The sequence below is a fragment of the Erpetoichthys calabaricus genome, chromosome 9 (genome assembly GCF_900747795.2).
Source record: "Erpetoichthys calabaricus chromosome 9, fErpCal1.3, whole genome shotgun sequence".
Taxonomy (NCBI): Eukaryota; Metazoa; Chordata; class Cladistia; order Polypteriformes; family Polypteridae; genus Erpetoichthys; species Erpetoichthys calabaricus.
In genome coordinates, this window is record NC_041402.2 from 135,015,859 (window position 1) to 135,043,698 (window position 27,840).

Below are 27,840 nucleotides of genomic sequence, written 5' to 3' on the forward strand. Positions count from 1 at the left end.
GCTGCATTTTATCTAAATAGTCCTATAATAATCCTAATATCCACACAAACATAATGAGTCCTATTGAACAAACTGTACAAAGCAAACGTTTTCACCCATTATGACTTGGGATGCTTTCTACGGTGTAGGACCATGGCATTAATTACGTTTTGATAGAACATTCTTAAATTAGCCTCACAGAATAAACACCAACTCCTAATAGTTGTGGGTGTCTGAGGGAGAAAAAACAACTTTTATATCAAGAAAGTACTGATGATAATGACAGAATTGAGACAGAGGACTTTGGAAAGAGAACTCAATACTTCTCTAGTAAACAATAAAGAATGAAACTAATACATCCATCCTTCCATTTACCAACCTGCTGAATCTGAACACAGGGGTCTGCTGGAGCCAATCCCAACCAACAAGGCAGGAACCAATCCCAGGCAGGGTGCCAACCCACCACAGGACACACACAAAGCACACACTAGGGCCAATTTGGAATCGCCAATCCACCTAACCTGCATGTCTTTGGACTGTGGGAGGAAACCCACACAGACACGGGGAGTAGATGCAAACTCCACGCAGGGAGGACCCGGGAAGTGAACCCAGGTCTCCTAACTGCGAGGCAGCAGCGCTACCACTGCACCATCGCGCCGCTGACACAAATATAGGGTTAGTTTTATTGGATAAGATTTTGTGATGAGGGTGGACAAAGGAAATGCGGTAAAACTTCAGAAGATGAAATGCAATTTTCAGTACAACAATGTAAACAATGCAAGGTGATGTTTCTAATTAAACATTTTAAAAGAAGCCACTGAAGGCAGACTGGATATTGAAGGGCACTGAGCATGCTTTTAAAATGATTGGTTAATTAGTTGTTTTTATTTTGGATTTAGATTTGCTTTAGACACAAATATGAGAGGTTTGCACGACATCGATTAATTTTCTGTATTCTGCTAAATGGGTCATGCTTTGATTGTAATGTATATTTTATTTTTGCTGCTATTTAACTCATAAAAACTGCTTTAATTGTGAATAGTTATTTTTATTTAAATTCATGGACACAATAAAATATAATTAGAATGTTTCCATAATGTCGTAATTAAAAAGAAATTTAACTAAAATGTAACAAATGACACAACATATTCATGTATACAAAATTGTTGTAGATCAATTTAACAAGAAACTATTTAGTCAATCTAATATTTTTAAACATACAAGTAAAGAAAACAATGACCATTGCATCACTAAATGACATAAAAACAGCACATAGTGTTTAGATAAGCATTGTGGCCTCGGGATATGCAACGTGTTAAAACACAGTGCCTGTTCTGGTATGGCACGTTTACATTTCCAATTAGTGAAATTGCTTTAGTTATTTTTAGATGTACAGTCACAAGATGGATGTTTTGCAGTTTTGTCTGTGTTTTACTGGTGATGTTAAGCAGATTTATTGATTCCGGTGTTTTGAGTACTAAAATCTGCAACTCCTGGGCTTTTCATTATCAGCTCTTTGATGGACAACTGTTTGAATATTCAGTAACAGAAGTTCAATTCTTGGATACTTTGACTATATTGACCTTCTAGACTTTGTTATTTACATGTTATTTTGGGTTGTTTACTTGAACTGTTTATATTTAAAAAAATGTTTAAATAATGTTTATAATAATGTTTAAAATGTTGGAATCCTTGTGCTCGGTAATAATAATGTTGGAAGCCTTTGTGCTCAGATTAATAATGTTCAATATTTAAATATTTTTTTGCTATGTACCGTATATACTCACGTATAAGTCGGGTCTTGAAACCTGAAAAATCAATCATAAAATTAGACCCCGAGTTATACGCCCGTTCAAAAATGCGACACTTACATTTTTTTTTTTTTACATCTTCTTGCCTCCTCCAATCTCACACCAGTTTCTCACATGCATCGAATTTTGTTTCAGCAGTGCAGTTACCAATTTCTTTCACTACTTCAATGATGTTTAATTCAAACCCAGCTTCATATTTTCTTCTGATCAAACGCTCCATCGTAGATAAGAGATGCTCTTACGATAAAGTAACTCATGTGACTACCAAATTCCTTAAACTTATCACAATTTCTTTATAATTTGGATCTTTATTGTAGAATGATACTCAGACTTCTCGTTCCAAGTTGTTCATCACACCATTCAATTCTGCATCAGTAATCAGTTTTCTAATATCAGGTCCAGCAAAAATGCCCTCTTTCAATTTAGCCTTAGCCAAACCCAGAAACATTTTGCACAAATACTCTGTCTTTTGATAGGGTTTTGTTTTATTAATGTGAAGCGGTGGTAGCAGCACTTTGTCTGAATTCACCAAGCTATGTCTGATGATGTTTTTGGCACCAGGCTGTGGTTTTTTCTAGCTGTCCATTTTTCCTGAACCCAATGTCAATTGTTGGCTCTGCCGGCTCACTCACAGGCCCAGCCGTGTCTCAGACAACTTCACATGCAGCTACGTGCTGCTATGACTCCTCAACATGCTCAATTCCAGTGTTATTCTGACCCTACCATCGAATAAAATAAATGTTTGTCTTTAAACATAGATTTTAATATTAGAAAATATTAAATTCAAGCAATCATTTAAAAATGATATTTAATTAAGTATAGAGCAAAAACAATAAAAAAATGATAACTAATAGCTAGTGTTTTGTGAAAAAAAATTAAGTGACAGAAAAATGTTCTTCTTCTTAATTTTACTGGCAAGAAATATATAACAATCACATGAAATAATCAAAACATTTTTTTCAGTGTGTACCTGTGTTACAAGATTATGGCAAATCTTTATTTGACATTGAATTCAGTTACTAAATTATTGTTTATACTGTACGGTGCTTTATAACACAACTAACAGCATTAAAGTATAGAATGAAGCAAGTAATTTATTAGCTACACACTTTGTAGTATAAGAGTAGATACCCTACAATAAGGCTACCATTAACACATTTCAGAAAGATTTGTATTTATATTAATGTTAAATTTTGAATTCAGTGAGTGTCCCATTACTCTGAATGCTCCTATAGTACATTTTGGGACGTCTCTGATTACATATTATACATAATATTTTTATATTTATGCACGTCAAGTATCATTTTATTTTTAGATAGGCAACTTATTTTTTCCAAGTAGAAATTGGAGAAACATACACTTAATTAGAAATTGATTTTGGCTGCTCGCAGCTATGCCCTTCTGGAAGCTCCAGAGGATAATGTCAGCCTCTGCTTTATGTAAGGTTAGTGGGCTGTTAGTTTTTGTATTTCAAAAATGAAATAGAGGAGTGTACTAAATATTGTATTGTAATGATCAGTGAGTGGGTCATCATTAGCATTTATTTAAGAGATATGTTTATTGAAAGGGACTTACATTCAGTTCAGTGTTCTGTTTTGGAGCTTGCACTCATTTTTTATGAAAGTCATGTATTTAGTTGCCATTAAGTGAAAATTTTTTATTTTGTTTCTGAATAAAAGGTCAAAGTATGTTTTGCTTTTTTAATTATTAAAGTATTTCCAGAAAGAGGTAAAGGCTGTGGTTTGTTATTATAGTACAGTGTGTCTGAATGGATGCAGAAGGCATTGGAGGTAGAAGTCATGGACTGGCAGGGTGACCAGGAGCCAGAGACCGATCATGAGGGATTCTACCAGACCAGCATTGCTACTATTGTCATTCAGGTAGGAGATCTTGATCTTTTTTTCTGCGTATGTTAAGCATACTTCATTGAGAAGATCTGCAGGAATTAAAGTTTACTTACAGCTAGAAATTCAAAACACATTTATATATTTTGCCTTCAACAATGCACTGTTCAGCTGTTCATTAGAAGACATAATCTTCTTCTTCTATTTTCAGCTGCTCCCATTAGGGGTTGCCACAGCGGATCATCTTGTTCCATATCTTCCTGTCTTCTTGCTCTATCACACCCATCACCTGCATGTCCTTATATACTCAGCATCTCTCCTCTGCACATGTCCAAACCAATGCAATCTCACCTCTCTGACTTTGTCTCCCAACCGTCCAACTTGGGCTGAACCTCTAATGTCCTCATTTCTAATCCTGTCCATCCTTGTCACACCCAATGCAAATCTTGGCATCTTTAACTCTACCACCTCCAGCTCTGTCTCCTGTTTTTTGGTCAGTGCCACCGTCTCCAAACCATATAGCATAGCTGGTCTCACTACCGTCCTGTAGACCTTCCCTTTCACTCTTGCCGATACCCGTCTGTCACAGATTACTCCTGACACTCTTCTCCACCCACTCCACCCTGCCTGCACTCTTTTTCACCTCTCTTCCACAATCCCCATTGCTCTGTACTGTTGATCCCACATATTTAAACTCATCCACCTTCACCATCTCTACTCCTTGCATCCTCACCATTCCACTGACCTTCCTCTCATTCACACACATGTATTCTGTCTTGTTCCTACTGACTTTCATTCCTCTCCTCTCTAGAGCATATCTCCACAATAAAGGTATTTTATTAGCAGTGACAATATCAGGGCTTACTTCTCTAAACTTATTGATTTACACTCCAGTACATGTTTTTATTTTTCTTTTGCATTTGCACAGACACTCAACAGTACATACCTTTAGTTACAAGTCAGGAGCACTTTACTAAAATATGGATAATGAAAACCAGGATATAGATAGATAGATAGATAGATAGATAGATAGATAGATAGATAGATAGATAGATAGATAGATAGATAGATAGATAGATAGATAGATAGATAGATAGATAGATAGATAGATAGATAGATAGATAGATAGATACTTTATTAATCCCAATGGGAAATTCACATTCTCCAGCAGCAGCATACTGATACAATAAATAATATTAAATTAAAGATTGATAATAATGCAGGTAAAAAACAGACAATAACTTTGTATAATGTTAAATATTAACGTTTACCCCCCCTGGTGGAATTAAAGAGTCGCATAGTTTGGGGGAGGAACGATCTCCTCAATCTGTCTGTGGAGCAGGACAGTGACAGCAGTCTGTCGCTGAAGCTGCTCTTCTGTCTGGAGATGACATTATTTAGTGGATGCAGTGGATTCTCCATAATTGATAGGAGCCTGCTGAGCGCCCTTCGCTCTGCCACAGATGTTAAACTGTCCAGCTCCATGCCAACAATAGAGCCTGCCTTCCTCACCAGTTTGTCCAGGCGTGAGGCGTCTTTCCTCTTAATGCTGCCTCCCCAGCACACCACTGCGTAGAAGAGGGCGCTCGCCACAACTGTTTGATAGAACATCTGCAGCATCTTATTGCAGATGTTGAAGGAAGCCAGCCTTCTAAGGAAGTATAACCGGCTTTGTCCTTTCTTGCACAGCGCATCAGTATTGGCAGTCCAGTCTAATTTATCATCCAGCTGCACTCCCAGATATTTATAGGTCTGCACCATCTGCACACAGTCACCTTTGATGATCACTGGGTCTATGAGGGGTCTGGGCCTCCAAAAATCCACCACCAGCTCCTTGGTTTTGCTGGTGTTCAGGTGTAGGTGGTTTGAGTCGGACCATTTAACAAAGTCATTGATTAGGTCCCTATACTCCTCCTCCAGCCCATTCCTGATACAGCCCACGATAGCAGTGTCATCAGCGAACTTTTGCACATGGCAGGACTCCGAGTTGTATTGGAAGTCCGATGTATATAGGCTGAACAGGACCGGAGAAAGTACAGTCCCTTGTGGCGCTCCTGTGTTGCTGACCACAATGTCAGACGTGCAGTTCCCAAGACGCACATACTGAGGTCTGTCTTTAAGATAGTCCACGATCCATGCCACTAGGTATGAATCTAATCCCATCTCTGTCAGCTTGTCCCTAAGGAGCAGAGGTTGGATTGTGTTGAAGGCGCTAGAGAAGTCTAGAAACATAATTCTTACAGCACCACTGCCTCTGTCCAAGTGAGAGAGGGATCGGTGTAGCATATAGATGATGGCATCTTCCGCTCCCACCTTCTCCTGATATGCAAACTGCAGAGGGTCAAGGGCGTGTTGAACCTGTGGCCTAAGGTGGTGAAGCAGCAGCCTCTCCATGGTCTTCATCACATGTGATGTCAGAGCAACAGGCCGAAAGTCATTCAGCTCACTAGGACGTGATACCTTTGGGACTGGGGTGATACAAGATGTTTTCCAAAGCCTCGGGACTCTCCCCTGTTCCAGGCTCAGGTTGAAGATGCGCTGTAGAGGACCCCCCAGCTCTGATGCACAGACCTTCAGCAGTCGTGGCGATACTCCATCTGGACCCGCTGCTTTGCTGGCACGAAGTCTCCTCAGCTCTCTGCTCACTTGCGCTGTTGTTATTATGGGTGACTTTGGCACTGTATCCTTATATACTATATTGTCACTCTAATTTTTGGAAGCTACCAATCTTTCAGACTTTTAGAAAGTAATAAGTAATTTAACAAAGTAATTGTGGTAAGGGCTGGCCTCTGCTTTTCATGGCAAAATACTAACTAAGATTTTAATATGCCCAGCCAAAAGAGTTGGGAGCCTTATGCCAGTAGGAGGGTTGCACATAGCAGACTGGTCCAACAGAATGGACAAATCAACATTGATTTGTATTCAAACTGTTTAACACAGGTGGAAGATCACACCCTATTATGTTAATACTTTTTACAGGTAAAAATGTAGAATTGAATCACTAGCTGGATGTGTACCCAAGGGCATAGGGCAAGAAGAGATTCTTATTGGCGTTTCTCTGCACTAAAACGTTGCGAAAGTCACTATAAAGTATGCATCAAAATTAGACCTTTATTAATAACTAGCTGTGCTACCCATCTAAGATGGGCTGAAATCAAATCAATGTAGACCTCAGCATTAACGTTTGAAGTGCAGCATGCAAAAGATGGTTATAGAACATGTAAGTTGTCACAACAAGAAAAGGCATCACTTCACTCAGTATGAGTGAATGCGTGTTCAAATACCCACATTCAGAAAATGCTGGATTCCAAGAGTGAACAGCGAATTAATATCAAGTTACTCTGAAACTGAAGAAATTCACAATGGAAACGTTTCAATTATTGACTGAGGCTTACGGTTAATAGTACATGTCTTGTGCAAGTGTTTTTGAATGGCACAAGTCGGAGCTCAGAGGAACCCATTTTTTGTTGGTAGAAGATGAGAAAGCAAAATCAATGAAGATCCTCAACAGCCTTTCAGAAAATAATCTGCAGAATTGATTTGAAAGTTGGCAGCAATGTATACAGCTGTGTGTCAACTCAGAAGGGAACTATTTTGAAGGTGATCATAGTTAATTTTCCGAATTTGCTCAATAAAAACAGTTACAGGCACAGTGTTGTTTTTTGTGTTGGACCCCTATATATATTCCACCTTATGTATTGCTTTACACTGCAATTGAGCTACAGTACCTCATGAACGACTGTTAAGAGTGTGTGCACATTTCTGGATTTTCCCTGGAGATAAACATACACAAAGGCAGTTGCAAGTAGTGCAGAGAATCAACCAATTATTCTTAAAGGTTGTGTAGAGGAACAATACTACACTTTTAAGGAATATGTCGTGTAGAAGTTAGGCAAAACTGCACAATTATTAACAACATTTGGAAATTTTAAAGCATAAATGCAATTGAGGGCGGCATGGTGGCCCAGTGGAAACACTGCTGCCTCGCAGTAAGGAGACCTAGGTTTGTTTCCCGGATCCTCCCTGAGTGGAGTTTGCATGTTCTCCCCGTGTCTGCGTGGGTTTCCGCTGGGTGCTCTGGTTTCCTCCCACAGTCCAAAGACATGCAGGTTAGGTGCATTGGAGATCCTAAATTGTCCCTAGTGTGTGCTTGGTGTGTGTGTGCCGTGCAGTGGGCTGGCACCCTGCCCGGGGTTTGTTTCCTGCCTTGCGCCCTGTGTTGGTCCAGCAGACCCATGTGACCCTGTAGTTAGGATATTGCAGGTTGGATAATGGATGGATGGATAAATGCAATTACTGCTGTCGCACCAAGCCTCCATTTCCCTACTTCATGTCCTTGGAACTTTTGTTACTTTTATGCTGGAGGTTTAGGTAACTCCACAGATTTCCAGTTTGTTTTTGCCATGAGTTATGTAAACAAGATTTCTAGTTTTATAGTATCTTGATTTTTAATTATCTATTAAAACTGCTCATTTATTTGTCAAACATTTTATCAGCAATTCTATCTTCTGCTAGTTTCCAAATTTAATAAAGGAAAATCCTGAGCAGCAGTCCGAAATCATCTGTCTACTCTCTATATATAAAATCCTAAGCCTAAAAGTGCAACAATTTTATGTGACATTTTTATGTCACTTTTTTGTCAAACTTTAAATCAGGCTTATTTTAAAACCTAGATATATATGTTTGGTATCATTCTTTTCAGAATTTATCGAACTTTAATGTGATGTTGTTAGATTTTCAGATAATAATCAAATTATAAACTAAAAGATACCAAGCACTCACGTCCTGCGAGACGAGACTTAACCAAGAGTGCCAAGAGATGTAACCACGCCTGGGGCCTGAAATAAAAGACAAAGAGTAGGACAGCTGCCATACAGGCTTTTAAATGTTTGAAGTGCAGTGTGAGATGCAGCTCACGCAGCACAGCAGCAGCAGCAAGCCAGCAACTGATCGAGCAAAGAGGATGTAAAAAAAAAACTGTATTTGTTTCCCATTGTATCACCATGTAAGAGGGGGTTTTGGAGGAGCGACCACGTCTCCTTGGGGTGCGTTAACCCCCCTCTCTTCACAACGCGAGAAGCAGACTGGCCGCAACTGGGGGATTGGGTGCCAAAGGCACCAGGGGGGCTTGCCTCCCTAGTTACTTTAAAAGTAAGACCTGCAGTAATATGGCACAGTAGGTGAAACCACAAGTGAGCGTTGTACAGTATGTGCAAGCTTTGTGCACTAAAATGTGTTGGATGGAGTGTATTTCCTAATCCAGGGGTCTACAAAGTTGGTCCTTGAGTGTTGTAGTGGCAGCAGGTTTTTTTTCCAACTCAATTTTTCAATGAGAAGTCAATTATTCCTGTTGAAGCACTCACTTAGGCTCTATTGTTGGCATGGAGCTGGACAGTTTAACATCTGTGGCAGAGCGAAGGGCGCTCAGCAGGCTCCTATCAATTATGGAGAATCCACTGCATCCACTAAATAGTATCATCTCCAGACAGAAGAGCAGCTTCAGCGACAGACTGCTGTCACTGTCCTGCTCCACTGACAGATTGAGGAGATCGTTCCTCCCCCAAACTATGCGACTCTTCAATTCCACCCGGGGGTGTAAACGTTAACATTTAACATTATACAAAGTTATTGTCTGTTTTTCACCTGCATTATTATCATTCTTTAATTTAATATTATTTATTGTATCATTATGCTGCTGCTGGAGAATGTGAATTTCCCATTGGGATTAATAAAGTATCTATCTATCTATCTATCTATCTATCTATCTATCTATCTATCTATCTATCTATCTATCTATCTATCTATCTATCTATCTATCTATCTATCTATCTATCTATCTATCTATCTATCTATCTATCTATCTATCTTATTGCTCATGCAACATTTCTATTCCTTATTTTAGTTGTCTCATTTGATTCCCCTCCTTTAAAATGCTTATTTTAGTCTTAAATAGCTGCATTCGCTGTTTTTAACTGCTCCTTATTAGCAATAAGAGGCCAATGGAAAAGCAGTTCTCCACCTGACTTGTTTCTATTTACACCTGCGCCTAATCAACTAGTTTGATAAAATATTTGAAAAGAAACAGATGAGAAAACATGTGAAGGACTGAAAACTCTTTGGATGATATCCTTTTAAAGGAAAAAAAAATCTACAATACTTTAAGAATGGTCTGACATGGCAGAATGAAACACTAAGAAGCCATTAAATTAAACAGGATCTGTTTTGGCAAGAATTGGTTTGTAATTAAGCAACTGGGCTGGAACAAAAACCTGCAGCCACTATGGCCTTCCAGGACCAACTTCACTTCCCCCTGTCCTTTTCAAATGATTTCTCTGTAAGATGATGATGATGTTGATGATAATGATGTATACATTGATCTCAGAGGGTCTTGTGACCTTTCATTAATGTAACTGGACTAAACAGGAGCTACATACTCTGCATGTATCCAAAAACTATTACACTTATAAGGTAGTTACTTTAATAAGTTTAAACTTTGTCCGGTTGCCTCTTTTTTTCTAACGGTCTTTTTTTTTCCTCTATAGATGCTGGAAGAGAATATCCGTGTTGCTTTAGTAATTAGTGAAAGCTTGAGAGACCAGATGATTGCCATGGGCCTTTGTGAACTAGAGACTTTTGTCAGCAGGTACAGTCACTTCCATTTGTTAATATGTTAAGAATTGAGAATTGACACAATTGGCTACAGAAAACTGCAGTTGTATTCCGACTTACATTACAAATGGTAAAATAATCATATTTTTTGCAATGTAAGAAACAAAGAAGGAAAAAAGGATGGAGTGTCTTTTGATTTGATTGTTCTGCGTGTAGATTGAAATAAGACGAGTGTTAATGTTCAAAGTGTGTAATCAGAAATAAAGCTGACACAATGTCAGGCTACAGGCCTCCATTTGGAGCACCACTAAAACCCTCTTACACTCCAGATAACCCAAATTACTTAATATCCGAGCCAACAATATGCTATCAACACTGCCTGGTGGTATAATCTGAAACTGCTAACCAAATCTGACAAATATATACAGCAGCAGGACCCCTTTTCACTTGAAACCTAAAACAAGCACCAGCCATTTCTCTGATTTCATCTATTGCATGCACTTAGCAATGGTTTGTTTTGGCACCAATTTGTTCTGTGACTACCGGGCTGGCCGCATGCAGCATGCCTAAAAATGCTCATTTTGGACATCCTTCACACAAATGCTAGAGTTAATAATCTCCAGGATACGACAGAATCCTAAAATGAAGAATAAAAGTAAAAAACACAATTTCAGATATACCTTTTTACATTATAACTGGTCACTTCTAGATTTTGCAGTACCGGTATGAGAATGTGTTCTGGCTTTAGCATATTTCCAGTCTCATAATTGCATACTAACACAGAATGAATTGTTGGAAACCAAAAGCAATTTCAAAAGTGTGTTCAGTTTCTCTGTTCTGTGTACACGTGAAGTGTTTTGAGCAGATTACATTAAAATACAGTTACCTGTGGTTGTACCCCTTTTGATCCCAACCAATATGTCTATCAAGAAACAGCAGTTGATGTCCTACTGCTTAACGTCATCTTTGAAAATCTAATTAAGATTTTGGCTATAGATTTTAGAAGTGCATTCTTTACTAAAACTGAAAATGTTTTCTGTATTTATTTCATTTCCTTAGGAATCATTTCTGGAAAATTAAAGTTTTATTTAACTTGTTTATTTTTAAAAGTTTAAGAGCCTTATGTTCCCAGTAGGCCTATTGCATAATTTCACATACAAGTGCAGACTTGAACTTAATTTCTGACTCTCACAATTTTAAGTACACTTACGGCACTGCACTTGTGTAGTTTTATAATCTGACATTTAATTTCAGAAATGTTTGAAAATTGTGTTATCAAATTTTATGAAGTGATGCTCCAATGTATGATTGGAGGTAAAGGTAAAGAAAGTGTTGACCCTGGTAAAAGACTTTAGAAGTCTAATTTACTCAGATTAATGGAGAATCATTGGGAGGTTCATATCCAATATATTTGGGAATCTGAGTTGAGAAATTTTACCAAAGATTACTTTTCTTAGCTACATTGTTTTTAATTAACTATTGTAGTTAACTGAAATATAAAATTTTAAGTGTTTTCTGTAGTCTGATCAGTGGTTTTGAAAACGTGCATGGTCAATGGGAAGCTAAACAGCAAAGCCAAACTAAAGCAGTAAAGTGAGCTGTTGCTCTTGACCGAGTGTGTGTACAGCAGCTGCTGTATGTGCAGACCTTGTTCTAAAAATGCTTGGTCAAATCCTAAATGAGCCAGCATATCTACTCCGCCTTAAATTGTATTTAAGCAGTTTTACAAACAACAGAATCCAGAATTGTAGAATAAAAAATGAGATGTTTGGAAATAATTTGAGCCTACAGCAATGATGTAACTGTGCTTTGAGTCAGAGGAGCTCAGTTTAACTGTGTATGCATGTTGTGTGTAAATGAGATTTTGTCTTATGGTTTGCTTTGGATATTTTTTGTTCCCTTTTAGTGGTAATATTTTTGTGAATGTCATAAAGAAATTTGCTATTGTAGGACAATAAAATAAACATTTCTTCAAGTGTTCTGACCTTTTTTTTTTTTTTAAATAAACTGCAGAAATTAATTTCTCGTAGCTGTTTTTAACAGTGAAGTGAGTGTGAAAATGTGTCTGAATATTTGCCAATAATATTACATATTTTGTAGTTAATTTGCAAACTGATATGCCCTACAAAAAATTTAAAAGTCAAAATTAGGCTTTGCCACAGATATTTCAACAAAGCCAAAAACTTTAAATGTTTTTCTAGAACCATCTTTGCCACAGAGACAGATTTAAACCTTTTGAAACAGTTCTCAGTCTCTTTGGATGCTAGCTAGGAGTAATTTTTACCTGGTCCTTTTAGAAGATCTTCTATAGTTTTATTAACATTTACACACACAGGACAATGCATGTTGACTACAACCTTTAACTGAGCCCCTCCATTGTTGCTGTGGTCATACATTTCAGATGATTAAAGTTTGGAAGAAAATTCACTTTTATGGGGTTAGTTTTTTTAGCAGAGAGCCATTCCCTAGCAACATTCACCAGTTCTGCCTTTCCTTCAGCTCTACAAATACACCCATTTCCAGCTGATGAGAAGGATCCACTGAGCTTAGTGTGATGCTACCATAGTTAGAGACATGGACATCATAACATTTAAACCTTACATAAAACTCTGAGTGTGGACGACACCACAACTCCTTTTCCCAATACTCAACTGGTTCATGCATGGGCTTTCTAAAGAATTCTAGCTGGACAGCAAGATGATGATGTTTGAATTGTTGCTCTCTCATAGGCCTCCATGACATCTTCATGTCAGAACATTGAATGTTTGTTGATTCCATTTCTAACTTGCTGTCTTTACTAACAGGACTACGATGGTTAACCATTTTCTAGTCTATGCATTTCTGCCACTTCATTGTCATACATTTCCATCAGATTCACATTATGACCAATGATTCCTGCCTGTGTTAGGATGCTTGGAATTTGTTAGTTTTTTGGTGAGAATTCTACTGGTACCTGTTTTGGTTTTCTTATATTTGGCAGTTCCTGCCTAAAGAACTCTGGAGGTTATAGTTGTTTTTCTGCTGTTGGCTTAGTTTTGTTTCTGTATATTTATTTGTACCACTTCCAACACCATTCTGTTTATTGATTGGCAGCGCTATATTGAGTGCTAATTGTTAGGTCAGTGTTGTTTCTATATCTGAGTACATGGATTCCCCAAAAACATCTTGATGCTTTGATTAATTGCTGTTTAGGATTCTCTTTTCATTCTTGAATGTCTCGACATTTTTCTGACTTGTGTTGCATTTTAACTTTGTTCGCAACTATTTCTGAGATCCTGGTTTTGATCTGCATATAGTTTTTGCCTTGCCTTTTCTCACAGCTTCCCATTAAATCATAGTGCTTGTTTTTATTAAGCACAACAGCTTGGAGTTTAATTCAGAAAATGTGACTTCAGTGGTGTGAGGGCAGAAGATTTTACAGCAATCTAAGCTTCCGGAGCACCAGAGTCCAAATAATTCAGTAAGGACTACAGTTTAGTTTTGAGTTGATTTGAGATAATAATAATAATAATAATAATAATAATAATAATACGTTTTATTTCAAATTTCCATTCTAAACACCCAAGGACTGTACAAACAATAAAATCTTAAAACTAACAATAAGCAAACATGCATTTAAACATACACAAACACACACATATCTATGAGAGATCTGTAGACATGCATGTGAATTAAAAATACAGAGTGGAAGAGTTTATTTAAATATTATGTGTAATTCACCAACCTTTTAAAGCATCTGAATAGTTTATAAGGCAGTGTCTAACAGCATTCTTTGTTGCCTTGTCACTTCTCATATTCTTCAGAAAGCCTTTTCTTTACTACTTGATTCTTTGAAAGGAGAGTTAAAGCCGAGAATCTTTTCACGATTCACCCTCCCATCTAGAGTGATTCTACTAGTTGCTTTTTCTTGTTCATATTATGCATGTGGTGTATTTTGTGTCCTTGAGTATTTGAGTATGTGTTGTGTTGACAGGGCCAGAATCCTATGAAACTAATTAAGCAGTGATTGGCAGAAATCAATTTTTGCATAAATAAATAAACTAAGGAAAATTCTAAAGAGTGGGCAAAGACTGCAATGCACAAGAAAAGTGGATTGATCATCAATATTAGAAGTGAAAATATAGCCATGGTCCAAACCAGAAGCCTTTTCCTTAATTTGTCTTTTTCTATTCAGAACACATTTCTAAGATGTTTATAGTTTTATGTTCAAATTTAAGACATTCTTTGCAGCACAGCAAAGGTGAGACATGCCACACAATGGGCACATCATATGCCTAGTAAGGTGATGTGTCCATAGTGAGGAGCCCATGCTGAAAACACACAAAACAGCAATGGCAAAATAAACAAAGTGCAAAGCAAAATACACATATCCAGTGTTCCCGACTGAAGGTATTTGTGCAATTTAGTCATTTAGGATCACTGTTTGTGATTGCCTTTCTGGAGTTGTTTAGTTTATATATGCAGTGGGAACCTGAAAAAATCATTATCAGCAGGTTCAAGATCTGCTTTATCAGCATTTACAAGTACAGAGTGGAGTGTCAGTATGGTCATTGCCAACATAAGCAACTACTTGCAGAGATACAGTCCATCAAGCCTGTTTGTTTAGCTAATGGCGAAGCTGTCACCATATCTCATTCAGATACTTCTTGAAGTTTTTGTCAATGTTAAGGTTTCTGCTTCAACTACACGACTCAGCAGTTTGATTCAGATTCCCACAACTCTTTGAATAAAGAAGTGCTTCCTGGCCTCTTTCTTAAATACAGTTCTCCTTAACTTCCACTGTTGTCCTTGGGTATGTAGTTCTCCATTAAGGTGAAAAAAATCTGCTGGATTTAATTTACTTTGGAGGAATTAAGTGGATAAGACTGGAGAGCTTTGTTGGGCTGAATAGCCTGTCTAATTTTTGTAATGTTGTAAATAATGCCTTTGAGAATTTTTAGGTCATAGTTTAGGTCCCTACACAGTCCCCTCTGCTCAAGACTAAACTAGTTTAATTCTGAGTCTGTCAGAGTATGACATGTCCATAAATCATGGGATGCACCAGGTTGCTCTCTTCTGCTTCAAGTGCTGCTATGTCATTTTTTGAAAAATGGTGGCTAGAATTGTGTGCTCAGTTACACAAGTCTTTTTGAATTATTTTTGCTGTTTCCTCAATTTCTGCTATCTCTACAATTTTAGTATCATCTGTGAATTTTGCTGGTTTACTGACTATATATATCATTAATATACCTTTTAGAAAGTAGCACTTCAAGCACAGACCTCTAAGGGACTCCACTGATGACCTCACTCCACATGGAGCAGTCTACTCTTTTCTGTACTTCTTTTGTGTTGCCAGTTAGTGAAGTAAAGATTCAGTTTTGTAGGCTTCCTCTGACGCCTACGTCTTCTATTTTCAAAATTAATCTTCAGTGTGGGACTGAGTCAAAGACTTTATGAACGTCTGAGTAAATTCTATTATGTTTTTTTATGGATTTTATTTAACATGCTGTTTTCATACAGGTACTTTCTAGTTTATTTTGTATTATGGTTTTCATAATTTAACATGTTCTAAAGGTAAGGCTTAAATGTCTTTGATTACCAGGATCTGTTTTGCCCTCCTTGGTTTGGAGTAACATTTGAATTTTTTCACTCATTCAGCACTTCACCTCTTTCCTGGGACTGCTGCAGGAGTTCATAATTAATAATCAATAAGATACATACCAAGTTAATGTGGGGAAAGTGATAATTTCAACTTGTCCACCCATGGGATGACAAACTAATTCAGGCAATGGGGTATAGGATCTGTTTCACATTTTGACTAGGATGCCAGGAATATGAAAAGATCTGTACAACTCATGAATGAGGTTCGAAAATCAACAAAAATCTACATCAACACTTTCACTTTCATAAAAATTACTTTCAAAAATACCATTTATTTATAATAGAAGGAAAATGGAATATGGATGAATATATGTAAATGGATAGATATGTATGGTTAAAAGACACTAACAAACACAAAATGTAAAATTCTGAAAGCTTAGTGTAACTTTTTCTCTCCTATAGAACTTATAGCGAAGGGCACACAACTTATGAATCCTGATTTTTCACTTCATGAAGTTAAGATGGATAAGTTCGCTGGCAATGGATTTCATAACCAGCCAGCAAAGTGGTGTTCATTTGTTCACAGCAGCTAGCCTTTGCCATTGTTTAGAACCAACCTTATAACACCAAGTTCTGTGTGTGAGTGCTTGCGTGTATGAGGTGCTGCTCTGCCCTTTCTTTTGGAATTAAGGAGAGAAACTTCTAATAGCCAGAACATATCCTTCACAAGGTTATTATTTTTTGGTTACAGTTAACACCAATGCCATAACCTTATCATATTTATTAAATTACAATTAATAATTCTCAGAGTCAAGGTATACTTCTGGTTTGACATGAGCAATGTTTGGTTCTTTTCCTGGTTGGCTTTCTCCAGACATATGGAAGAATTTTTCAGCACTTTTTCTTTTCTGTGTCCAAGAGGTGTCCTTCTTCACCTTTGGTCTCACCTTTTGGTTGTGGGTGGTACTGCAGTTTTCTTACAGAGCTTTATAAATTGGTTTCTGACACTAGCCAAATTACACCTGCTAAGTCAAGTAATGATCAGTCAGTGACTGTCATTAGCATTGCAAACATAGTTTTGTACAGTCTCTTTCTCCTGCTTCTATCCTCACTGTTCCACAACAAAGTTGAATTAAAGACAATCTTGTACAAAATCCAACACAGACAAGTATTTCAGAGTTGTCCCTTGGAGTAAAGAGATTGCTTCAACTTGTGTTGAGGCCACAGCCTACCAGCTATGGATTCTTGCTATGGCCAGCCAAATTATGGCCAGGTCAAGCTGTAGTGTAGTGAGAGAACAGCAATTAGTTAGGCTGTTACAAAGGTTTTTATAGGGAGGAATAGGCTTCTTGGGTGCACAAAAGCCCATCCTCTTGTTTGACCACGGTCTGTGTTATTCCTTCTAGATTTATGATTCTTTGTTCAGAACTTGAGTCCTTTTCGGCCCTTAGAGAGAGCTGTCCATGGCTGTTACATGGTCTGGTTTCAATCATCTTATCAGGTAAGGCTGCAGGTGCTGCAATCCAAAGGGAGGCCCGTTTAGGCAAAATGAGACATTTAACTGTCGATTAGAGGATCTGGCTGCAGTTATCTAAGCCAGAAATTGGGTTCCAACCGGGAAAAATGGGTAATGCCAGTTGGTCCTACACTGCTGAAACATGCCTAATAAAATGTTTATAAATTACATTTTTCATTTCTTTCAGTAGAACTGGTAAAATTCTATTGAGCAAAGGATATTTGCTAGTCTTCAACTTTCTTGCTAAACTGTATCATTTTAATTCAACGATACTTTTCAGGTACGGGAATTTGTCCTGATATGTTTGAAATCTGTCCCCAGATTACAATCTGACAGTAACAGAGTAACATTTAAATTGCAAAATGAAAAACTGTATTTTGTTTGTTTTCTACCTTATTCACAGAAGAATGCTATGTGAAATTGTAATTTTACAGGATATATTCTTACACATGAGTGCCTAATTTGAAATATGCAAATGTGCAATTTTTCTTCTTTTTTAAGGTTAAGCAGATAATATGAAGAGCTTGTACATATGTTTAGATAATAGCATTTTTATGGTGCCCCCTTGCTTTATCAGGTTTCGGTCAGCTCTTGTTGAATATGTGGAGCAGCATCAGAAAGACAGAAAATGCCCAAAGAACTTCCTTCAATTTCTTCTTGCTGCAATCAACAGTTTTGTCTCCTTAAGGTGGGAATCTATTAACGTTCATATGCCACGTGTGATTCAGAGCAGGGGACATAAACAGATAAGCCCAACAGGGTGTGAGATTTTCTTCTGGGTCTGATCACAAATATACTTTGTGTAATTTTAGGAGTGCTGTGGACAGCCTTCACCAACAGCAGAATCCACGTGTTCAGTGCCAGAGCAGCTATCCTCCTTTTCTGAAGGGAACATTAGAAGAAGCAACCAGAAAAGTATGTCAGCTGGTGACCGATGAGCTGCTCCAGGAGATCCAGGTAAATTTGAAGCTGTCTGGTGTGTGTGTGTTTTTTCCGCATTTTAAATATTTTCTACTTGCTAAAAATATATTGGTAAAGGGACATTGTCTAATCCTTATCTGCATATCACAGACATTTTTTTTAATAAATCTCTTTTCATTATTTATATGTGTGTGTATATAATGTTATGATGATCCATGTGTAATGTACACGTTTAGGGAAAACTGCTTTTATTTGAGGAGTTCCAGGTAGTGCTCCTTGTTGGGGTGCATGGAGCAATATGTGGATCTCAGTGAAGCAATTTCGCAGAAGCAATGTCTCAGTGGTCCGTTGTGTGGTGGGTGCAGCAATAAGCTGTAATCAGTGCATGCTCCCAATGTCTCCATGCCAGAGAATATGTGAGTTGCCTCTTCTGATTCCTCTGTATCTGAAAGGGTGTGGACCATAAAAACTTGCACATTCCTTGACAACCTCCTGGACACCACCACTTTAGGCTTCAGAGAAGTAAGTGGAATTTGTACTGTAGAGGTGACAGAAGAAGTTTGAATCTGAGAGGGTCAACGAGATTTCCTGTGCTGGATACTCTTCACTCTCACAGGAGAATCAATGGAACATATGTGGGTTTTTGCCAAAGTGTTAAGATGTAGAAAAAAAAAATAGTAATTGGACTTCTGATACACTAGTAGGCTGAGCTTCTGAAGATTCACTCAGTGCTTTCTGAAGCAGAAATAGATTTTAACTCCTCAGCCCTGGTCACATCCATTTCACTTAAATATTTAAAATAATGTGATGAAGAAGGATACATATCCAAATCTACACACTATTATTACAGTTGTCATTAACTTGGCAACATTAGAACAGAGTTTTTTTTTTCATCATTGAGGAGGATTTAGAACTGGTTGCGCTCTGCTATGAGCAAATCAAGTTTTCATTACTTGCGGTGCTTCACATTGATGAAGACATAATGGCACTGCTGTTGCCTGAGAACATTGAGGACATCTATGCTGCTAGTGCTGGGGGGGGAGGTCAAGACGATTACTTCCAAAGTAGGTGGGGCATTGTTTGTTATAGCAGATTAAATAAATAACTAGTCTTGTTGCTGAGTTTTCTTTCTGTCGTGGTGTGTTTGTAACCATCTGGATGTTGGCCTACTTACTCGTGATCTCACAGTTTTAAATGTGAGTGCTTTTGCATAATTTTGATGCTTTGATACTGTATGTTAATGTGAGTTACAAAACAGTGTTTTCCTTCATGCCAGTCCCAAGCCCAGAAAAAACGGGGAGGGTTACATCAGATAGGGCATCCGGTATAGTGGTAAGGGAGACAGCTGGAAGAGTGCTTGGTGTGACATCTAGACAGAGGAAGCATGTCAAAGAAACTTGGAGATGGAGTATACAGAGGAAGAGGTTGGCAAATAAGAAGTGGAATAGTTGGAGACATGAAGAAAGTAGACAGGAGTACAAGGAGATAAGGCGTAAGGTGAAGACAGAGGTGGCGAAGGCTAAAGAAAAAGTGTATGCTGAGTCGTATAAGAGGCTGGACTCTAAAAAGGCGAGAAAAGGACCTGTACTGTTTGGCTAAACAGAGGGACTGAGCTGGGAAAGATGAACAACAGGTTAGGGTGATAAAGGATAAAGATGGAAATGTACTCACAAGTAAGGAGAGTATGTTGGGGAGATAGAAATTGCAACAGAATAGCAAGGAGGAGGTAAGGACAGCAATGAAGAATGGGGAGGCTGTTGGTCCAGATGACATACCTGTGGAAGCATGGAGGTGTTTAGGAGAGATGGCAGTGGAGTTTTTAACCAGATTTTTTAATGCAATCTTGGAAAGTGAGAAGATGCCTGTGGAGTTGAGAAGAGTGTTTTGGTACCGGTGTGTGGTGGAAAAGAGTGTCACGAGTGATTTGTGACAGACAGGTACCACTAAGAGTGAAAAGGAAGGTATACAAGATGGTAGTGAGACCAGCTGTGTTATATGTGTTGGAGACATAAAAGGTTCTTTGTTCCTGCACTACTGGCCAGTACTTGCTTGCAGATCGGGGTAGTTAGCATTGCAGCCTTAGCAGAATATTTAAGGAGCTGTAGCGTAATGGTTGTACTGTTCTCATCTAGGCTACACTGGATCAAACTTGGACTCAGTTAGTCAAAAGAAACAAGACAAGACAGTATCCCATCAGAAAAAGAGATTGAAATAACCAACAGATGTATTTTGCTTCAAAAGCCTGAAGGAAAATGGCATTCCAATTAAATTAAATTTAACGAGGGACACAAAAGGGAAGTAATTGTTGTTGAAGATTCCATCCTCTTAAATAGCACCAGCTCGATATGCAGCAGAGGTCGAGAGTCAGCAACAGTGTGCTACTTAGCAGGAGTGAGAGTTTCCCCACATAAACTGGTGAGGGCAGTTCATGTTTGAACAAATGATATTGGAAAGCCATAGCTCATTGTCCTTGTAGAAAAAAAACTTCAGGGAATTTGGAAATGAACTAAAGGCCAAAACTAAATCTGTTATTTTGTCTGAACTCTTTCCAGTACCAGGAAACCATCCACACCAAGAGAACGTAATATTCAGTCATATTGCATGGATGAAGGCAAAGTGCAAACAAGAAGGTTTTATACTTCTCAGTCTCCAGAATGCCTTTCAACGTAAACATTTCCTTCACCAATGGGACAAATGCTCTAGGAGCTAGAGCAGGGGTCCTCAATCACGGTACTGGAGGGCTGCAGTGGCGGCAGCTTTTTGTTCCAACCCAGTTGCTTAATAAGAAGCACTTACTGTCCAAGTAACACTTCTGCTTCATTTTAGTTGTCTTGCTCATTAAGATTTTGAACCCTTATTGCTTATTTTAGTCTTAAACAGCTGTATTCTTGGTTTTTAATTGCTTCTAATTAGCAATAACATGCAAATAACAAAAGAGACCAGCATTTCTTCATTTAGCTTGTTTCCATTTATACCTGTGTGTATTTATCATGCACTATTGGGTTTTTAATTAAATACTTGGAAGGAAAGTGAAGATAAAAAAGTGAGGGACTGAGAATTACTCATCTGTTTTAGACTTAAAGTCATTTGGATGATATACTTAGGGGAAGAAAATCTAGGTGATGAGAATGACCTGACATAGCAGAGTTAAAGCACTAACAAGCCATGAAATTAAATTATTGGAAAGAATTGCTTTCTAATTAAGCAACCAGGTTACAACAAAAACCTGCAGCCACTGCGGCCCTTCAGGACTGTGATTGAGGACCCCTGAGCAAGAGTCTTCAGGGAAGTGTATAAATATTTAAATTAGATTGTGCAGGGTGAAAAACAAAGAAAGACACGAAAAAAAAAGCCAACCCAATCTAAAGAAAACTTGACCAAAAGCACACTACATAGCTGCATCCACAGTAAAAATGTTTACTCCTTAATGTGACGAGCATTAGAAAGAGAATGCACAAATTGGAGGCAACAGTGTTGACTTGAGACCAGGCCCAGTCTTAGGTATTATGGGGCCCTAGGCGAAAGGGGGGTCCAGGGGCCCCCAGAGGGGGGCGGAGCCCCCCTGGAAGCTCTGCGAAATGCGTGAAAATTAGACCAAGGAGACGTTTTCTTGTAACGTTACGAGGTCATCACCCTGCGTCCCTTTTTCGCCCGGAGTAGTTAGCTGCTACAATTTAGCCAGTTTGAACTGTTTCCACTGGGCACCACGTGGCAGTATGTAGCTAAGCCCAGCTTAGTTTTTTTTGTATTTTTTCTTTTTTTAGTTTTTTTGTCCTTTTTTATTTTTTGGGATATTTGAAACTTTTGGAATGCATTGCGAGGGGAGGGGTGGGCCGGGGGCCTGGCTGCCGTCGATCCGGGGCCCCCCTGATGCCGGGGCCCTAGGCGGTCTCCTACTTCGCCTATGCCTAAGGCCGGGCCTGTTGAGACTAAAGATGATGTTGGAATTATGGGGTTGTGTCTAAATAAGAGTGATGGAGAGGAATATAATACTGGCTAGGCACACTTCAGGGCAGAGAAACAAGGGAGGACAGGGGGACGTATGGTGCTATACTGCATATGGAAAATTAAAATTCAGTCACACTAATTCAAGATAGAAGAAGGGAACACCTCAGAATCACTGTGGGTTAAACTGGTAAGGAATTAAGCCAGAGATTTGGTTTTATTTGGAGATTTGGTAATAGTTTTGGCAATAGCATATTATTAAATTAAATATGTACAAGAAAGTCATGAATGCACAGATTCTTTATAAGGTAAATTTGGTTTTCTTTCTAGTTTTAGACCATTTAAGATATTACTTTGTCATGGAGTTATGGAGTGTGAGTTTGTATTCTTCATGTAAAGCATCCTAAAGTTGGCATGCAAGTGGTGTGGAGATTGCAACACATTTATCGCTGTGTTATCTTATTTTATCTAGTGTTTCTCAAAATGTTAGTAGGCAGAAGTAATTGTGAGTCCACCAAAAATATGGGGATATTTTCCCCTAAAATACACTGTGTGAGATAATCATAAAGCAAATAACCTAATGCATGTGAGAACAAATATTGGCAGTTAGGATTTGAAATATTTTTAATCTTCAAAGATGTACTCAATTCAGAGTAATTCACAGCACAATCCCAGTGATGTCTTACCAGTTGTTCCTTATCTTCACTATTGACTGCACCCATCCTGTTTTTTTTCCAAGCAAGATGGTGACAAACCACTCATCTTGTTAAATTTACCGCATTGGCATGTCAACTTGCATCCCCACTGGAAGTGTCGGCTTTCCTGTCTTTCTTCAGAGAGCTATTAAACCCAGTACGTTCCTTCCCACCCCTTTTTTTTTCCCCTGGCAACCCTTTGCCAACCATGCGAGCCATCACTAAATTGAGGACTGTGATATTTCAGCTGGCACTTTGGCTGTTTCATTAAATGTAAATTACAAAATAATGATTCTTGCAGATCACAGAAAAAAAATCCATAGTCAGGATAATTAGCTTAAAGAAATATTAAAAACTATTTAAAGATTAAAAAAATATTTAATGTTTAAAAGTGAGCTTTCCCTGCTCATATTATGTTTTTAATATGAGTATATGAATATGCACTGTGCTACACAGTGGGCCGCATTCTGTGCTCCTATTGCATCCTCTGCTCTCTTCGTAATCAACCAAAATGGCCTGGTTTCGTAATCAGATCACATTCCTTTTGAGGCTGGGTGTTCCCTCTGTTGCATCTGACCAGCAAACTGATGTGTTTTCAGTAGTCCATGCAACTCTTTGGGAATGCCAAGGCAAAATGGTGTGGCTTTCTAATTAAATCATGGGTGGATTTCCCCTCTTTTTTTCTGCTTTCAGAAGCAGCATTATTTACCTGTGTGCTTTCCAAAAATCTAGTGTTAAAATACCGTGCATGGTTTTGTAAACACATGAAAATGGTGCCAGTGGCATCATATATTGTGTGTATGCTGTAAAAATGATACATTTCTAAAAGGTCACTCATAGAGCCAATTAGTTCTAAGACTAGCCATTGCCTGGTGTGGTGGTAGCTGTCAGCCATAAGCACATGTTTAGTTTATTTCATGCTGTGGTTGGGCAGTGGAAGGACAGACTAGAAACAGTCGGAATGTTTGGACACCACCTGGGTCGTCTCTTTTAATCTTTGGGAAACGAAACAAACAAAATAAGCAAAAGCAACGAAAATAGTGCCAATGCGCTATCCCAATCAATTATTTCTTTCACTGGAAGAACCTTTTCGAGAATCACGTGCTCCATCGTGTGGCTTGTTCTGGTCTCCCGGCAAAGATGCCTTTCTCTTTGCTGGCACTTCTTTTATAGCGCTACTACCAGAAGGGGCAGGGTTAAGTGTACCTTTCCCTGGCCCTTAGAGGAGTCCTCCAAAACCCATGCATGACAATGCAATTGTCTAACAACTCTAACTTTAGTACCCTCTGCAAAGCAGGTGGGTATAGTGAAAATAAGTCAACGTTTGTGTAACAAGCCAGCATCAAATGATGCCAGCTTCTTGGTAAATCAGCAACTGAACCAGTAAAGATGATCCAGCAAGTGCACAATATTCAAACACTTGTCTTCAGGAGTCATGATGGCTGACAGTCGAGTCGAGTCATGCAACAACAACCTGGTCTAAAGAGAATATTCAGCAGGTACAACAAAGTGTGCATGGAAACCGCCCCTCAGACTTGTAATTGCACTGTGCGGGCAGTTCAGCATTTCTCATGGATGTTGGTATGCAAGGTCTCATCATGTCCTGGACATGTCACAACTTTGTTTAAAGGAGCAACACAACAAATACCAGGTGATTTGTGAGGGCCTGTTAATGGGTTATTTGCAATTGGAAGAATATCACATACAATACTTCAAAAAAGTTTCAAATGCACGTTCTGACTTCAGAATGAAATGACTTCGTCTGAGGGTGCAGTGAGCACTCCTTCATTAAATCTGACTCATACAATGACATTAAAATGTTTTTGCTTATATAAGTTATTATTATTGTAATGTGTCGATTTTTTTCTTTCTTGCAGCCTTATTGTCTACATTTGCTGTGTCGCTCCTGGTTGTTCAACTGTGACTTTATAGACAGCATCTGCCGAACCATTGATCAGCATTTCACCTTTTATCAGCATGTTCGGGAGCCCTATTTCCAGGTTAGTCCTCCTCACCATTATGTTAATTCTCAATTTTAAATTAGAAATAATTGTATTAACCATATACGATGTATATTTGCTGCTATGAAGTAGTATTTTTGACCTACTACTCACTAGCATATTAAAAGAACTACGAGGGGCATTCAGTTATAAACAGGAATTTTCATACTCTGGTCTTATAAAGAGTGCAAGGTAGACATGACTCATTGGACAAACACATGCATTTTTGAACTTGACATTAGTAATGCTAGATGCTCTTTCCCATTTTCCTGTCAGTTGTAATCAACATGTCGGAGCAGGAGGTACACAGTAGTGTTGCACAGCAAATTATTGTTACATTTTTGACAAATGAAGGAGTCATTCCATCTCAGATTTATTCAAGACTTAAAAATCAGTTTGGAGATGAGTGTCTCTCTCAGTGGCAGCACGGTGAAGCAGTGTAGCGTTGCTGCCTCGCAGTTTGGAGACCCGGGTTTGCTTCCCGGGTCTTCCCTGCGTGGAGTTTGCATGTTCTCCCTGGGTCTGTGTGGGTTTCCTCCAGGTGCTCAGGTTTCCTCCTACAGTCCAAAGACATGCAGGTTAGGTGCATTGGCGATTCTAAATTGTCCCTAGTGTGTGTTTGGTGTATGGGTGTGTGTGCCCTCCAGTGGGCTGGCGCCCTGACGGGGTTTGTTTCCTGCCTTGTGCCCTATGTTGGCTGGGATTGGCTCCAGCAGACCCCCGTGACCCTGTAGTTAGGATATAGTGGGTTGGATAATAGATGGATGGATGTCTCTCTCAGTCTAGAGTGTATGATTGGTGCAAGTCATTCAGAGGGTGACTATCATTTCTTTAGTTCATTTAAGGAATTTTTAGGAGGGAAGAAATTCAAATCAAATGACGAGGTTATTGACGCTGTGCAAGAATGAGTCAACATGCGGTTTAAACACTTCTTCTCATGTGGGATTATGAAGCTTCCGGAGCTGCGGTGGCAGGAGACACATTGAAAAATATTGTATAAGTTGTTTGATTGTATTCAATAAATAAAATGTAACTCATAAATTCCTGTTTATATTTGAATAACCCTCGTATTAATAAAGGAAAGTGTATTGTAGACAGCTGGTCTGATGGTGCATTGGTTAGTGCCTCTGTCACACATTACCCAGAATCCTGAGTTCAAATTGTGTATGCAGTCAGCACTTTTTCTCTGATGCCATGTGGCTTTTCCTCCCACATTCTCAAAGACGTGCTGAGTAACTGGTGCTCATCCAAATTGGCCAAGTGTGTGTGTGCGTGTGTGTGAATGTGTGTGAGGAGCTTCATTGATTTTACTGGCCTCCCATCCTGGGCTGCTGCCTACCTTGGGCCCAGCAATGCTGGGATAAGTGACCCCATGACCCAAATTGATTAAACGGCTTTGAGAAGGCTCTGTTACAACAGGGGAGCCCATTGGTTTGCTTCATTACAGCATTACTACTTTCAAAAATGAAATCTGTGTAAAATTTATTTTTAAAAATTATTTTCCAACTAGTACAGTATATGGATTACACATGTATGTCATTATGTTTGGAGTATTTAGATAGATAGATAGATAGATAGATAGATAGATAGATAGATAGATAGATAGATAGATAGATACTTTATCACAAAGTATTCACATACTTTTTTTATTTATGCATGTACTGTAATGTGTATCTAAACAGAAGGGAGTTGAGTTTAATTATCTCTTTATCTCTGTGCTTGTGTCTTTTTTTGTTTATGGTAACACTTTTTAATTTAGGTACTGCAAAAACACATCTACTGTATTTCTCATTTATTGTTATGTAACAAGACCTTAACAATCACTTCTTTGGGTCTTCATAACACTTACAAATTATCTACAAAGTGTGTATTCATCTCTGCAATGTGTCCTACTAATAGCACCTCACTTTGGAGTGGTCTGAGGGGGCTTAACTGAGACTCAATTCTCTTGATATTTCATATTTAGTATTAGACCTGTGAATCCTTAATATTAACAAGTAATTTTACTGTCCTGTCAATATGCTGCACTGCACAGAGATGAATAACCTATCTACTAAGGTGTTATGAAGACCAAAATAAGCCATTGCTAAGGTTTTCTTACATAAGAGTTAATGAGTAATAGATGCATTTTTGCAGTACCTAAACTAGTGTTACCCTTTTTTGCTGTTTTTTTGCTTTAGTGATGTCCTTTTGAATAAGGGAAAGGTAACTGAGTCACTAGTTTTAAGGGAAAAAAATACAATTTATTTATACACACAGGGACAATAGAAAAGCATGGAAGTTATGATGCAACACAAACAAGGCAACAAACCCTTAACACGGGTGTTTTCTCTTTTATTTTTGCATTACTTTACATACACACATAAGGCTGTTAGGACTGTCTCATGTCAAACTCTGAAAGAAAACTGTAAAGAGGGAGAAAGAATTGGAATTAATTACTTAGGCATTGTCAACTCAAAGATCTTGTAAAACTAAAAGGTTCACCTGACACCAGTATCACTGGCTCTTGTGACAAAGAATCCATAATGAGAGTGTGCTCTATTGGTTATTTAATAGCTAGTAAGAGTTCTGTGATGTGGCTCAGTTAATAGTTACTAATCTCCATTGTGAGTGTGGTGGGCCCATCTGGGACGCCTGGAAGGACCGGGAGAGGGACTGCGCCTCCTCCGCACAATGAGAGGGCAGCCGTCCTGGTTTGTATGGGGGCCACGGGAATAGAGCATGGTAGCTCAACCCTATCTGGGCCCGTGGTCACCGCCAGGGGGTGCCCGGACACCAGTGAAGCCCTGGACGTCAGGATTACCAGGGACACCCGGAGTGCTTCTGGGTGCTCGTGCAGCACGTCTGCCACACCAGGAAATGCCGTAGGAAGCTTATCAGGAAGCACCTGGAGCATGTCCGGGTGGACTTAAAACGGACCGCCTCCCTCCATTTGTTGGC

General features: G+C 38.6%; 1 protein-coding gene across 2 annotated transcripts in view; it reads left to right on the plus strand.

The window, feature by feature from the left end:
- Positions 1 to 27,840, plus strand: part of exoc3l1 (exocyst complex component 3-like 1) — an 88,952-nt gene that overhangs the window by 40,005 nt on the left and 21,107 nt on the right. For both annotated transcript variants that reach the window (XM_028810189.2, XM_028810190.2), the window contains exons 6-10: positions 3,545 to 3,670; positions 10,177 to 10,277; positions 17,917 to 18,027; positions 18,152 to 18,296; positions 24,778 to 24,900. In XM_028810189.2, the coding sequence (XP_028666022.1) occupies positions 3,545 to 3,670; positions 10,177 to 10,277; positions 17,917 to 18,027; positions 18,152 to 18,296; positions 24,778 to 24,900 (606 nt within the window). The remainder of the gene's footprint in view (positions 1 to 3,544; positions 3,671 to 10,176; positions 10,278 to 17,916; positions 18,028 to 18,151; positions 18,297 to 24,777; positions 24,901 to 27,840) is intronic.